General features: G+C 43.8%; 1 protein-coding gene across 1 annotated transcript in view; it reads right to left on the reverse strand.

Annotated features, from left to right (window-relative positions):
- Positions 1–9,512: 9,512 nt before the first annotated feature.
- The window catches only part of ACER3 (alkaline ceramidase 3), a 63,801-nt gene continuing 57,297 nt past the window's right edge, over positions 9,513–16,016 (reverse strand). The window contains exon 11 of the mRNA XM_068930714.1: positions 9,513–16,003. Coding sequence (XP_068786815.1) covers positions 15,950–16,003 — 54 coding nt within the window. The 3' untranslated portion in view covers positions 9,513–15,949. The remainder of the gene's footprint in view (positions 16,004–16,016) is intronic.

Consider the following 16,016-nt stretch of genomic DNA (forward strand, 5'->3'; position numbering starts at 1 on the left):
GACACTCTAAATCTCTGTCTCGTTTCTCAGGAGGGTTTCTCTGCTCACCCCAAGGCAAAGATATGCCCAAGGCTCATCTAAGTGCAGCAGACCCTGCTGAGATGGCATTATGTACTCTTTTTCAAAATCTCCCTCCCACTACTTAGCCCTCCGGATAGTTTTCCACGGTCTTTTTCACAACGGCTCTGTATTTGTCAAGTAAATGAATAATGATACAGTTTCTGAGCAGCCTGCGTGCTGCTGAGAGGCTGCTGCCGCATTAAATCTGTGTCATATATGCACTCTCTCTCACACAAGGAAGCATCGCTGCGTTTCTGGGCAGTGTGCAGGAGACAAGAATTTGGACCTGTTTGGTATTTCAGATTCTCAGCGGTTTCTGTAAAGGAGATGACATTGTGCAGTTTATGGTCAGAGCAATGGACAAGGCACCAGGAACCCTCCGACCCTGCACAGGAGCAGTTCGTGATCGGTCTTTTTGAGAAAAAGATATTGCCTGCTAACCGGTAACGTTTCCTGCTGTCTGTAGTGTGGAAGGAAGAGCAGTTGCTCCAGTTTTCTTCTGACTTTGCAACCCCACCAGCTCATACTGTAATTGCGCCTGATCGCATTAACGAAGCACAGCCAGACCTGGCTGAGGTTTGATGAGGAGATCTAGGGAAAAGACAGGTGCTGCAAGAAGTGACGGGCTGATTCACAGCTTGGCTCTCTTCCCTCTGAATCAGCATGAAAATAATTATTATCCCAGGCTAGCAATAGGGGCCACGAGCCAGCTATTTAATTATACAGTCCTTATAATCCAAGGGCCTCCTCATTTTTTTAAATAACTGAAGTGATCTCACTTATTTGCCACCCTAGAAGAAAGGGCTGTTTCAATTAGCAAACAAGTGCGTTGTGCTGGCAGCATGTGAAGCGTTTGGAAAGGGGAAGACAAGACAAAATGATTACTTTGCACTGAATTATCGGTGGGGTCTCTCGTTTCCTTTGCGTGGGCGTTTGTAGTTGAAATCCTGCCCAGGGAGCGTCCTTGGTGGTTTCAGTGGACCACAGCTGGTGCAGGGCTGTGGAAGCAAAGACGCTCGCTGCCACATGGGACTGGTGGGATGGGATTGGGATACCTGACCCAGGTGCTGAGCCCTTCGCAAGGTCTTTGTGCCTTGGGTCTTGCTCAATGGGTTCATGGAGAGACAGCATCATTTCACCTTGCACCTCCGTCTTTGGAAGGGGAAAAAGGGAAAAATCAGAGCCAGCACTGGTTGCATGTGATGTGCTAACCCGAAGCCGGTAGCGTCCCCTGCCCTCATGCTCTTGAAGGGATGTAGCAGCTCCTCACTGCCCATCTCCAGCGTGCTGTTCATGTGGATGCTTGCAAGCTTGCTGGATCTCCATGGCAGGGTAAAGGACTTCTAGGCAATTTGGTACGCCAGATACACAGACTTGACTTGCAAATCCCACAGTACATTGGAGCTCTGGTAAGGACTATGGTAAGGACCATTTTTTTAATACCTGCAAGAGCTTCCTGTAACTGCAGGAGCATGCAGTTCATGCCCTCTCTTGGGCAGCAGCAGGGCTGTGGGACAAAAAACTCATGTCCTTCCCACTGAAAAACCAGAGAGCTGGCACCGGGGGTGAAGGGTGCTCTCTCCCGCGCCTCAAGCAGCGCTGAGCTGACTGCTGCGTGCAGCATAACTGGGACAGTGGAGAGCTGCAGAAGCAGCAGAAACTGTGCAAAATCCACCAAGGTGATCAGCCATGGGGCACTATAACCCAGAAAGACCCATCACTGTGTCCGGTGCTGTGAAATCCTTCTATCCAAGGAAATAAATCCATCCCAAAGCAATCTAGATTGTTTCTTCTTTGCTCGTGGGGTTTTACTAAGTCTGATGATATGCAGCCAGTGAAGTCTTTTTTCATCACTATTTGTCTTTGCAGAAAAACAGGTATTGATTCCAAAAAGACAGATGGAAAGAGAAGAAGGTGTTCAGAAATGAGAAGTTTTTATTTCATCTGTGAGGATAGCAAAAAAAAAAAAAAAATCCAGTTCAGTGACATCTGTAGTTTTTTGTAGAACAAAAAGGAGTAAAAAAGGAAGAGAGAAAATCCCTTGTCATGCTCGGCTTATTACAAGAAGCGAATCACAAAGGAGGGACAAGGTTTATATCTAATTTAGATACTAGGGAAGACTTCCCAAATCTTGCTTTGGAGCGAGAAGGCAGGGGAGACGGTGGCATCCGTGTGCCTTTGGGTACAGCTCCCACGACTTCAGTGTGTGCCCTCTGCAACGATGATCTGAAAGCATCTAGTGTTTGCTGCAGTTCACGTAAAATTCCCACGCTCCGCTGGCCTTGATTGTCCAGCTGACAGCATCTGACCACAGCCCAAAAAGCACAGGTGGCCCTAAAATCCTAACTGGATTTTAGCCCCTGAAGGGACAGACAACCCCTGCAAAACTAATCCGAAAGGCTGATACTTGCCTAATGCAATTGTGCTAGTGCGCAGGAGGTGGCAGCATCCTTCCAAAACACAGCACTGCAGCTAAGAAAAGCCAGTTGGAAATGAGATCACAGTTTTTACCTGGGAAGGGGTGAGTTAACCAGTGGAACAGCTTAGTTAGGATATGGGACAGTGTCCGTTGCTCCAAGCGCCTGGAGGAAGGACGTGTTGATTCAAAAGTCATGCTCCAGCGCTACCCACAGATTGCCGTTGTCAAACTGGGCTCTGCAGGGGGAAATCCTGCAGCCTGATATCTGGGTCAGGGCAGGCGAGCACAGAAATCACGTTGGCCAGGAGCAAAGAATTGGGGTCAGCTACTTCCCATTAGTGGAGCCAAGAAAAAAAGAAACAAGGCCTTTAGCGTAAATTCAGTAGGGTTTTACACTTTACATGGACAAGGACCATGTCTTGGCAGCCTGTAAAGATGTACGCCTCTCTCTGGGGCCGATGCACGAGACTTACAAATATTGTTTCACATTTAATTACACTGGAGACTCATTCGGCTCTCGCTAATTTGCTGACTCCTGGATTCAAGCTGCCTGCAACAGAAGCCCTCTCTGATCTTATCAGACTACGTATATATTTTTAATATATATCTCAATTGCCAGTCAGTATATTCCCATTTCACTCCTCCTTCCTGATCCAAGCAAGAGCCAAGCTGGGCTTGGATTCAGGCAGCCAAACACCAGCATTTCATTTGAAATCTTGGGCTGTAAAGGGATGCTCTCTTGCACCTCCAGCCTTCCCACTTCAGGATGTTTCTGCTCCAGATACTCCACCACCCTCGCTGGCAATAATCGCCTCCAGCACTCTGTTTAGTGCTTTCAAATCTTCCTGAGACGAAAACAGTCACGTTTGCTCACACCTCGAGTTAAATTAGCTAGGTCTCAAGAGGGCTAGCGTTAACTCCACCTGGGCGTTACTGAAGAGCCTGCGCTGCTGAGGAGGGGTGCGCGTGAGCAGTTGCAAAGCAAGGCGTAGCAAACTCTCAAATTTGGGGGAAGCAGCGAAGCTATCGCATCTTGAGTGGAGTCAACTCCGCTACGTTGATCAGCCCTCCGACTTAAATCAATGCCAGCAGCAAGAAAACACAGCTGGAGTTTGTTTGCTTTTTCAGATGACCTGCATAAAAACATCCCCTCTCTAACAGTTCTGCTTTGACGCTGCTGCTCACAGTTTTGTTGCTGTTTTAATCTTGTAACTGGCGCTTAATCCTGTTCTAAGTCCAGCCAAGCTGGGATGTTAAAAACAAGACGATTAAAAAGAAAGCCAAACAAACAGAAAAAGAAAACACCCTTAAAAAACTTCACGCTAACAAAATCCTGTTAAGCAATGACTTAAAGGTGCCTGGATGGGTTTGCCCTGGCGCAGAGTGGATGTGGCTGCTCGGTTCCTCACTTCTCTCACCTCAGGTGAGGAAGCTGGACTCGTCCCCAGGCTAACACAACACTGCAGTGTTTTAACAAATTTACTCTGTTCCGCTACTCAGCAGTGAGTTAACATGCCAGCTACGAGGAAAAGCACAGCTAAGGTTAGGCATCCGCATAAATCAGCGCAGTTTTGATACTCAGCCGTCTATAAATATGAGAGTTTTTGACGTCAGTTTACATCAGCGCAGTTATTCAATTAAATCCATTTTGGTGGGATTATGCAAGCTGTTACTTGATATCATTTACCTGCCTGATCTCAGGAGATGAGAAAGCAGTGGCTCAGACCCTCAGTGTCCGAAGGTGTCTCTGGGCGCCGTGCTGTGGGTGTGAGGTGCCACAGGGCTCCCAGGGAGCTGTACCCACCAGGGTCTGGCTGTGCCAAGCGCTTGCTCTGGGTGCACTTTGGTGCCGTTAATTACTGCTGATTGCATTACGTCAGCGCATGCCCCTTGCGCACAAATTATGGAGTCAGTCTTCAAGTGAAGCAGATTAATCAGGGTTGGACATTTTGGTTATTTGGACTGTGGGAGCCGTTGGAAAGCGTTGTGCAATGAGACCCTCGGGTGTTGCATGGGAGCAAACTGAAATACTCAGCCTGGAGAGGCTGGTGGCAAGTAATTTAGGAGGCAGGATGCTGATTTAACATGGTTGGGAAGTGGGTCTAAAGTAAATCCAGGCAGCTTCTGCCTGTAGGTTAGGATGTTTTATCCATCACACGTGGCCCCTCACATGATATTAGTTCTGTCTTGACAAACATGGATTCCTCCTCAAGGTGAGTGAGGACATCTTCGTGGCCCTGGCTGTCTCTGCACAGGCTACTGCTCAGGGTGCAGGGGACCTCCTTCACCTCCTGGTCTCACCCCTGGCTCTCAGGTGGTTGGAGCTGCATCCAGCCCTGTTCCTGTCCTGCTTCTCCTGCTGATCCTGCTGTGGTGGCGTCATGAGTCTGTCCTGTGGCTACAGGGATCCATCCAAGGAGCCTGCTGGACCCTCATCTGACACCGGACCTACCCCTTTGGGCAACCTGAGTTAGCCCTGTCCCGGCTGCTGGAGATGGGGCTGTCTGAGGAGGCAGAGCCGCGGCAGTTGGCCCTGAAGTTGGCCTCCGAGGACATCGAGCTCTTCTGGGCTTTACCAAATCCCATCTCCATCAGTCAGTTTAAGTCCTGCTCTCCATAAGACCTGGTGGCTACATGCCAAGTGCTTGGTCTCTTTGGGAAACAGTCAAGTTGGACTGGATTGCACTAGATATTTCTAGATATGTATGTTCATGTTACACATCTCTGCAGCAAAAAGGAGTCACCCGCTGACCCACAGAGGAGACAGATCTGTTGCAGTTTGGCACAAGCTCCAGCACCTCCATCAGCTTCACACCAAAGGTCCTGCTTGGATATCCAGCTCCTCTGCCAAGTTGGCGGCCGTGTCACCAGGTCCTTCATCACAGGTACAGCATCTAGCACAGCTAGGTCCCTAGTTAAGAGCGACTAAGATTAAAGTGTTGTAAATACATAGTCTTGCTTTTAGCCTTTCACTAGGCTGAATGAAGAAAAACAAGAAAAAAAAGGAGGGAACTGGAAATTAATAAATCTGCAAGTAAATTTGCAGTCTTGAAAGGGAGTTGTCAAGCTCAAAATTGAATTTCCTGGTTGGGAGGAGGTCTTTGACAGAACTACAATATTATTTTCCTCAGGGAAATTTCAAAGTATTAGTCAGTTCTAGGCTAGCCACAAGCTCAAAATGCAAAGCTGGGTTTCATGCAGCCCAGAATTCAGGTGACGTTCAGCTGCAGTTTGGATGTGTCCCTGTGTGCACCATTGGGCAAACAAAGCCAGGATGACCCGTCCAAAATGCTAACAGATCCCTTTGTGATAGATGCACTAATTCTAGGGGTTTCAGGAGAAATGTTTAAGCATCAAACACCCTCAAAGGCTGGCTGCTGAATATCTAGTTCCAGGTTGTTGCTGCAGAGACACAGCTGCAGATGCAAGCATGCAGCTGGATTTCTTGCTGTAATGCTGACATGCAGCCAGCCTTATGATACCTGTGTACCTTAATCTAACACACATGTAGTCACCAAGCGAGGAGGAAGGTGCAGAAAAATTGCATGGTTGCTGCAAGATGGACACAGGGGAAGGCTTGACTCCCTCCATTCAAGGAGCTGCAGCATAGGGTCTTGACATACTGTGGTCCTCCCTGTCACACAAATGACACACGAGTGGGATTTTCTTTAGCATGGCTAGAATTGGGATTTTGTGGTGTCTTCCTTTGTCCTGTTCCTTCTTCTGCGGGACAAGGAAACAGGTTCTCTGAATAGGCCTTAGGAGATCAGCCAGAAGGGGGGAAATAACTAAGGGCTGCTCTCTGACCCTGACTGCTGAGGTATGATGTGACCTGCTGGGTAAGTATCTACCAGTCCAAGATTTCAGCCTGCAGAGGCTCTGCCACGCAGCAATTATCCTCTTCTGCCACTGAAAGGAGAAGGAAAAGGACAAGGTTTAGGAGGGTCCCTGCCATTCCCCCCTCTGTCAGGGGACAGAGCATGCAAACTGCATGCTCCAAGCTGAGGAAACACTTGCCTGGCTCCCACCTTTTCCACTGCCAGCACGTCAAGTGTGTGCCGGAGAAGGGCTCTGAAGCGGGAGAGAAGCCACTGCACTATCTGCCATTAGTACTACACCTCCAAGCAGGGCTCTGCGCTCAAAGGGCCCCAGCAAAAGATATGTTCTCCAGATGGGAGCCCAGTGCCACAGGGCCCAGTGCCTCCATCACCGGCTCTGGCATGTGCCTCCAATAAAGGCTGGGCATCACAGGCAATGTGATCTTCAGTAGCATCTTCTGCATCAGTGCTCCCAGATGCTGAGTGCTCTGCTAACATCGCTGATGGCCTGAATCGACATCAGACGATCAGAGCAGGATAAAGGAGGGTGTGAAGATTGTGGGAAGAGGGAAGAGGGTGGTGGTGGGAACTCCAGAGCCTTGCAGGGGAATTTAAAAAGACTGCAATTGCATTTTGCTTCCTTTTAACATGTTTCGATCCTTGCTGGTCAGCTGCAAGGAAGAAGCCAAGATAGCAAGCTTTGCCGTGCTGTGTGTCAGCCTCTCACAGCCTGCAAATGCTAGATGCATTCACCAATAACAAAAAATCTCCAGCTCTGACTGAAGGGAGGAACAAAAGACTTAATTTTGAAACTCCAAAGGACTAGCAGGAAGGCAGGGAGCACACACTGGCTACTAAAAGCAGAAGTCTAGAGACTCAAGGGCTTTAGACACAGCTGGTATACTCTGAGGACCACTCAAAGATCAAATGCTTGAAGAACGAACCCTGAAAACCCTCCAGTGGATTGCCTGGGAACTAGTTTTCCCATTCTGTTGCTGTACGTGTTAACCTGGATCTCCCATGTGGCACTTCCTTAAAGAGCAAAAAAGACAGTAAGCATTCAACTGCCATGCTGTAGGCTGACAGCAGAGTGGAAGCAGCTAATGAATGAGAAGATGGGAGAAATTAATAAAAAGAAGAAACACCACATAAGAAGTGCACTTTCTAGTACAATCTTAGCCATATAGCCTAAAGTAGCATCGTCATGGGCTAGCAACAAAGACAGTGGAGAGTATGAGAAGGTTTTATTTGTTTCCCCTAAGGAAGTGCAAGTAACTACTGCAGTGAGCAAGTTGGTTTTGTATTGAACTAGGAGAGGGGATGAAAGCACAGTGAAAGCCAGCTCTGCAGGGAGGTAACCTAAGGGGAACATAAATGTTTCCTATGCGAAGAGCAGCAATGACCCGCTGCCCCTGCCAGGCCTCTGCCACGGTCTGTTTTTGTCAGACAAATGCCTCCCTGCTCCCTTTGAAGGCAATTAATGAAGTAGTGCTGACAGAGATGGCAGCTCTTTGCCCCCTGCAATAACCTTTCCAGCATCATTTTGTGAGGTCATATTTGGGAAGTCAACTGCTGCAGTTCAAGTCTTGCTGTGCTGCTTTCACAGAACATGGGTTGGAAGCGACTGAGGCTACTGCTAAGTATTAGGAGACAGCTGAAATACTGTTTGCTCTGAGGCAAGAGGGACAGGATGACATATTGTAGGATCTAGGATCAGGAGACAAGAGAGGTTGCTAAAACACTAGATATGGACAAATCACATCCATCCTTAAAGGTTGTGGGGATGTGTCTTTTGGGAAAGAGGAGCCAAGAAATTACAAACTAGTCATTTTTACTCTAATTCCTGGAAGAAAAAAAAAAAATCAATAAATCAACCACTGAACATCTAGGAATTTCCTAAGGGGGTAAAAAACCCACACAACATAGATCCATCAGCAATAGATCATGCCGAGAAGATCTAATCTCTTCCACAGCAGGTAAGAGGCCTTGTGAATAGGGCAGAAGCAGAGACTGTGATACATCATATCTTGGCTTTAGTAAGGCTTTTGGTACTGTCTCCCGGCTGCTCTTAGACAAACTCTACAGTTCGAGAAGCAAAAGCATGAAGCATGCTCTTGAGGAAACTTGTTAGAAAACTGTCATAAAAGGGACACTGTCAAAATGGAAGAATGGATCAAGTAAGCTTTTACAGGGTCTTTTATTATTATTCAATGCTTTCATGAAGGTTTCCAGTGAAGGGAATGGAGAGGCTTGCAAATTTAGTTCACATAAAAACTCTTAAAGTGGAGAAGGATAATGCAGGGATACTTCCTTCGCACTCTAAAGCAATGTTGATAAATGGGAAAAGTGGAAAAACCCAACCCAGAATACAACAAGGACAAACGCAAAGTTCTGTTTTGGGGCAGGGATATTTAATGGTACCATTACAGGGCGGGGGGGGGGGGCGTGATTGGCAGACAGCAGTACTGCCAAAAAACGATCTGGGAATTGTAATGGTTTGACCACAAACTGACATAAGAAAGCAATACTGTGACTTTTGGAAAAAAAGGCAGTCACCTTCACTAGAGGTACAAAAAGAGAGGATGGTTTGGAGGAGTCCACTCAGAACCACTGGAAGTTAGTGTCCGGCTCTAGGCAACATATTTCAAAAAGGCTATGGCACAGACCAGGCACAGAGGAGCCTGTTAGTAGATACAGGTAACGTGACCTGCATGGTAAGGCTGAACAAACTGGAGTTATTTAGTTCAGAGTGTGCCACAGACAAATAGCACTTTTCAAATGAGAGACAGAGGGAGATGGAAAATAAAGGAAAATAATTTGTTCTTGTCCTGCGGGAGCTCTGGGGAAGTAATTGGCTTAAATTATAGAAAAAAAGGCTAGACATCATGAAAAAAAAAACCCAAAAATAAACTTTAAGGATAATACAACGTTAAATAAATTGCCAGAGCAAATGGAAAAGTGACAATCACTGCAGGTCATAAAAACAGCTTTAAAAAGCTAAGTACTGTAACTCTAAAAAGATGGGTACAGTGTAGCCTACCTCTGGGTAAGTCCTTCTCAGCTCCTGTCTGGCATTTCTCTGGTAAACATACAGACAAATCCTGCTGTTCTACTTGTGTGCCCACTAACGGAGGCATCCAGCTACGGAATAGCATTGAGACGAACTAGCCAGCCCAGTGCAACGCAAAAGCCAAGAAACGCCTGGGAAAAAAGAATTGTATTTAAAACAAAATTCTTTAATCATTTGAACTATAAAGACACAGATTAGTGCTTGACTGCAGCATGAATAACAAATCAAATACATTAATTATCTCAAAGCTACTGTGCTTTGCAAAACAAGATAGGCCGATAGGTACAAGCCTACTGTTAGTTACCAGTTGGTCTGGCACAAATAATCAGTATATCAATTTTTTCAAATAAACATTGCTTAATGCAGTTGTGTTTTACAAATCAACTGCTATTTATCTGTCACAGTGTATTTCTCTATCTGCAAGAATATACTGAACTTCAGAAAAAAATAATTCAATTAAAACTAATAGTGTCAATATTAGAAAGTTTGGTCACATAATGCGCAGGGTATTTCAGGTCCGTTACAGATGGGCAGATGCTATTTACTAAAAGAGTAAACAAGGCATCATCAGTGCATTAAGCTGCTTTCAATAGTCAACAAATAGCCGACATTAATTCAGAAGATCAAGAGAAAAATCCGTCCCTGTTCAGTCTAAGGAGTAACTAGTGTTTATACTCCTTGAGGTTCTCTCTTCCCAAATTCAGGGAACAATACTATACACAGCCTAAATTCTTTTGCAGCCACTGATCAAGGCTTTAATTTAGAAAAAAAGTTTGGTACACGATTTGCTGTGAGCATGTAGGAAAGCCCCTCTCTATTCAAAATTTGCTTTGGAGGAACAGAACATGATCCAGGGCTTTGGGGAAAGAAGGATGAAGTTGAGATTGTGCTTACAACTATGCTTCAGTGTTTTGGTGAGGAAAGGCAGATAAACCGAAAGGGTCTTTAACTTTGCGTTTGCAAAATCTCAACTCCCTGCTCTCAACATCAGGCAGATGCGTGTATTCAACTTGTGTGAGATACATGCAAAAAAATTTGCAGGCACTGGTTCAGGTCTTGCATTAGCTGGATTCTGAACTTGGCTCGTCTTAAATCTACAATTACATGTTCAAACCAAACAAATCTGGACACCTTCAGAAAGTGAAAAACGGAGAGTTTTGAAGCAAAGCAAGAGATTCAGGCATCAACCCTGTCCCCAAAATTATACGCCCAAACTGTCTGGAATATCTGGCTGGGCGCTCCTGTAAGCAAATGGGGCTCTGCATAAAGTGCTTGGCTGACTGCTGTGCCCTCACACTGCCGCTCACTGAGCTACACCCACTAAAACAAACAGCGGCTGTGGGGCTTAAATCCCCCATCCAGCTTTCAAAATCTTTACACCATCTGGGATGGGGGGAAGCCATGCACATGGTTTGAGCTGAGCAGAGACAGCCATGAGCTGGACAACTACATTTCTGGAAAGCAACTAAGCGGAGCACTGTGACTCTTGCAGTAGGAGAACTTTTAACAAGAATAACAAACCAAACCAGCAACTGCCAAGGACCTTGCCTGTGGGTCCTCAGAGAAAACATAGCCTCTGCTCTTGGGACAGAAAGATCAGGCACTTGGCAGCAGTAGGTAGTTGTGGGCAAGACACTGAATGAACAAAACCCAAACCAGTTATTTTAATAGTTATACAGTATATTCTCTGTAGTTACATTACAGACTCTCAAACAAAGGTAGGAGAAAACACGCCAGATGTGTAAGAAACATTTTCTTTCATGTATCAAACAATCCATGTCATGTTCCACCTGCATAAAACAGCAGCTGAAAAATCTATAATGAACCGAATGTGATACGTTGTCTACATTACCTCTGTCGTAAAGAGTGCAGAATCAGCATGAAAAGTTAAACGTATAAATACCAGAACATTCAAGCTTGTTACACAAGTATCTAAAGTGCAGTTATCAGGGTGGCTGACGTAACTCTATGGGATTCTGTACTTAAGCTCTTGTTATTCTCTTTCTATGTAAAATTCCTTAATCTCCTTCTGGCTTTCACTTCTCATGGGTAATAAAGACTCTACTGTTTATCCTTGTTCATAATGAAGTCCCATAGTTAAACAGTACTTTGCATTTAAAGCCTCCCACTGCCTACTGTAAAGCGTAGACAGGGAGACTGTTTTTTTCTAAAGTAAACCCAACAGTTTCACCTGAATATGTTAATTAAAACAACGCGGCACACAGGCCATCAAAATGCAGATGTATTTCACAGAAGACAAGGGCAATGCTGCTTCATTACAGCTTGCCTTCCATTAAGTAGTGTTTTACTGTATCATTTCATCATCTGCCATCAAATGCCAATACATCCGTGGAGAGAAACAGATTTGAAAGCTGTACTACCAAAATTGTTCAATGCAAACTAAATAAGGTGGCATTAACTGTGAGAAACACTAGTGATACTAGGAGGATTTTCTGTTGCTAAGAGTTTCACACGGGAGAGTCAGCTGACAAACTCATGTAACTGTTAGAAACCAGGTGCTGGAAGCATATGCACCAAAACCAAAAGAATCAACCATGTTTCAGAACATACAGCTTTCCTTTAGCCAAAATAAGACAGGCCTGGGGATGAACACAGTACAATATTAACTCAAAAGAGAATTAAAACTAATTACAGAACAGTATTTTCCATCACATCTCTTCCCATATCACATGTCAAAAAAGCTGTTCAGTGTCTGTATCTTAGTGTTAAAGGTAACTTAACAATATATTGCCAAAAAGACTTCATCTGTCCTGAATTAAAATCCTCCTGCTCACGTCTCTTTCTACAGCAGTCAGCTTTCTGTGTGCAGATGAGAACGGACCAAGTCCAACCTAAAAATCAGAGAGAGAGCGAACGAGGCAATACATTTACAGAGAGCGAGCAGAATCAGCCACAGATCAATACAATACTGTTGCAAACCTCAGGGGTTGAATGTGCTTAAGCTAGGCTGCTCTAAGGTCTGCCCTTTACAGGCAGACGTAATTAAGGGCACAGGTATTGTACAATACATGACAGAGGTAGACTGGCAAGTGATAAGACTGCATATTCCAATTCTAACTCTAGGGTAGTCTTCTAAACACTTGCTGGTAGTACATCTCCCTTGTGCTAAAAGAAAAGAGCATTAAAATGAGGTCCGGAGATGACTAATACTGCTAGCCAACTTCTAACACTGCCTTCAAAATACAGATGAGATTCCTCCTGATGGCAGATTTGTTTGTCACGTCTCATCTTCAGTTGGTAATGCACGTCTTGAGCGCTCTCCAGAAAATCCTCATTCCTGGAGTAAGGTATGGTGTTGATCTGCACTGGGAGAGTCCCTGTGAGATTGTTATGTTATTTCCAAGGAAGAATGTTTCAGATCATGGTCTGCAGAACTACTTGCTGCTGATCTGTGCCAAACGGATGGTCACTTGGTGATAGGTTTCTTGGTTCTTCACATATGTTAAAGAACAGAAGAGTTTATCATTGCTGTGATTAAGTCTGTTCAACACATCCTACAGGATTCATGTTAAAAGACACCTGCTACTTCTTTTCAAGCAGCTGTTGTCTGAATCCCACTCGAAAGACAGGATCAAAGATGACCCACCTTGAAAGATGTAGCACATGACAAGTTTGGGATATGCTGCTCCAAGGATCTTAGAAAAAACAGCACCTCATACAAGTGATATAAATAAAGAACAATGTAACAGACATCTAACAAATTACAGGGGAAAGGATTTACATCTTTCTAGGCACTAGAAAAGGTAGTCTGAAATTCAATGATATGAAGTTAAAACTGGCTTGCCACTTTCAGTATCACTTATAAGATCAATAAGGCAGACAACCCAAAGACCCATAATTAGATCATTTATGCTTAGAAGAATATACATGTAAATTACATTCTTCAGGAACTAACATAACTTAAAAAAAAAAAAAACTACTAGAAGGGTGGTAGAAGTGCGCGCATTTCGATCATTTAAAATGAAGGAAGAAGCCAACTTGCATAATGTTTCTTAAGATTAAAACATAAGTGATAAATGATTTCTGAATGAAAAACTAACAGCAGCATAATGTTAATACAAAAACTTTTCCAACTTTCTTAAAAAAATAATCCTGACAATTTAATTCAACAGGAGCTGAAAAGAAACATACACCTCCTTGTTGCAAGTGTGCAGGACAATCAACAAATTTCTTTAAAATACACCATTGTAGAGACGACTTGTTACTAAGAAAGTGGCTTATCAGCACACTATGGTTACTGCAATTGCAGGCAAGTCAAACAGATCCCCCAAATGCTCCAGTAACAAAACGAAGGCCACTGAAATACAGGCTTTGTTCATTTTTTTAAAAATAATGCCATGCTAAGCAGATGTCATTAGTGATTGCTGATATTTCTAGTTGCTGCACCACTCCCATATGGGACTCTCTTCTCTCCTTTAGGAAAGCATGTAAACACACTAAATAAGAAAAATCAAACACAGTGTGTGGAAGCAACAGAGTGCTCGGGAGAGCCTGGAGGTGAACAGGGAGGCACTTTTTCTTAAGCTACATTTTTAAAAAAGTTCTCAACTCTCTTTACCAAAAATAGTCCTTCTGGGTAATTAAAGGCACCTGATCCAAGACAGCATTTTCATACTTCTGTGCTAGTTGTTTCAACTTCTTTCAGTTTGAAGATCCCTCAAATTGTCCAGCACAAATGCAGACCTTGTCTACGGAACTGAAGCCTACTGACAGCAGATTTGTTTCAAACTTAGTGTTCAGGGACCCTTACAGCGGTTTGTGGATTATAGGTTGAAATGCACTGCTCTCAGCATGTGCTTAAACCTCACTGAACTACCGAGATTTAAGTATCTTTTCCTAGCCCTGTGTTTGGGTCTGTTCAATCCCAAGAGTCCAGGGTCAGTTACCACGACCAAGAGCCACAATTTTGTATGGAGATTCACATCAGTAGATGTGAATCAAATACATATTAAAGGGAAGAGACAATTTTAGTTAGCACTGATTCTACAATACAGATTTCAGTCTGACTTTTACAGCAGTCAAAGCAAGGAAGCTTGCACTAGCTAGGGCTTTTTGATCTGGGAAACAGCTTTACAGCCAGTTTACTCTGCCTAGCTACTGTTAGATTTTAAATTAATCTAGAATGGAATTTCTCATATAGTTTGAGCATCTCCCTTGCACTTCCCTTTATGGCAAGAAGGATAAACCTCTCAGAGCATCAAAAGCTGATGAAAATTGCATAGCACGGCAGCTAGGAGGCCCAGAAACAGAGTCCATTAGTCACCCCAGGATCTGGAGAGTCAAAACCACAGCCTCTGATATGAGGTATATTTTGAAAAAACTGTGTTAGTTCAATGTTTTCTTTACGCTTACTTATTAATTTTCATCAGCTGGGTAGGAAAAAAAATGCAGAAACCAGACGGTTTGACCCCAATGAGGATCCAAAGGTTGGTTTTAGAAGAGATGGTCTTGAGGAGTAATCTCAAACTTTCCACAGAGTAACTGTGTCATGGAAAGATTAAGAAGAATCAAAGAGCTGCCGCTATACTTTGGGGTATCCTCAGTGTAAGTCTTTTTTTTAACTCTTTGTTCAATATTTCCAAATAAGAAGATGCTTCTGAAAGTCAGATCAATATTTTTTTTAAGATTTGCAAAATAAGGGAAAGACATTAATTTAAAGCTGCACTAGCATACTTTCAAAGTGGTTGTGAAGCCCCAGTGCAAATGGGATATGGGGAGTGAAAATGGGAGGCATGTAAGTAATAATTATAAAAAAACAAACGTTTTGTGGTTATACAGTCACCCAAAGAATTCTGCAGTCTCCTGATGGATTTCTACTGGTCAAAAATTAGGAATATAGGTTCTGCACACCAAATAAGAACCCCTATAAAGGTTTCATCATCTTAAGTATCTTCTCCTAATCACACCCTAAAACATCCTCCACAATTCATCTCAGTTGGACTAAAGAGATAATGGAAACCTGGTGCAAAATAAAATAAATGGCACTGTGTATCCCAGCCTTTTAGCTTAAAATATAAATTGCAAAAGAGGCGGTGGAGAAGCAAGATAGAATAAAGCCCTAAATCATTACATACTTCATTAATTGTACAAAAGTGCAAGATTAAAGTAGTTCGGGTTAAGCATTCAGTTCACTACGGGCCACACAGATGCTTAGCTTGGCCATTGATGGCCCCTTTTTATCATTCAGTTACTAATACTAGTTTAAACCACAGAAAGGGCAACAGCTGAATGAAAAATGTATGCAATCCACTTCAAAAATGGTTAGTTTTCTGTGACCAGCACGAAATATTAGCTCAGTATCATCAGCTATACAATATATACATAAAAATATTGTGTCTTAATCTTTGTTTTATCAACTTAGAATAAAACCGTACTAAACATTCTTTCCCTAATGTGCCGACTCTTCACTCTGGTCTGGCTGGGAGGCCAAGTAATGCAGAGAAGTCCTCTTATAGCAATGGTACTTGAATTGATCCTAATTTTGACACTTCAGCCACAGTAACTGTTGAATCTCTTTATTCAGCCAGGCTGGGTGGTTGAATGCGACTGCCTAGATCTCAGTCAAAGCTTCTTGGGTGGCTCCACAAGAAGAATAGGCCATATTCCAAAAACAAACTGTTAAAAAAAA

Source organism: Struthio camelus, chromosome 1 (assembly GCF_040807025.1).
Source record: "Struthio camelus isolate bStrCam1 chromosome 1, bStrCam1.hap1, whole genome shotgun sequence".
Taxonomy (NCBI): Eukaryota; Metazoa; Chordata; class Aves; order Struthioniformes; family Struthionidae; genus Struthio; species Struthio camelus.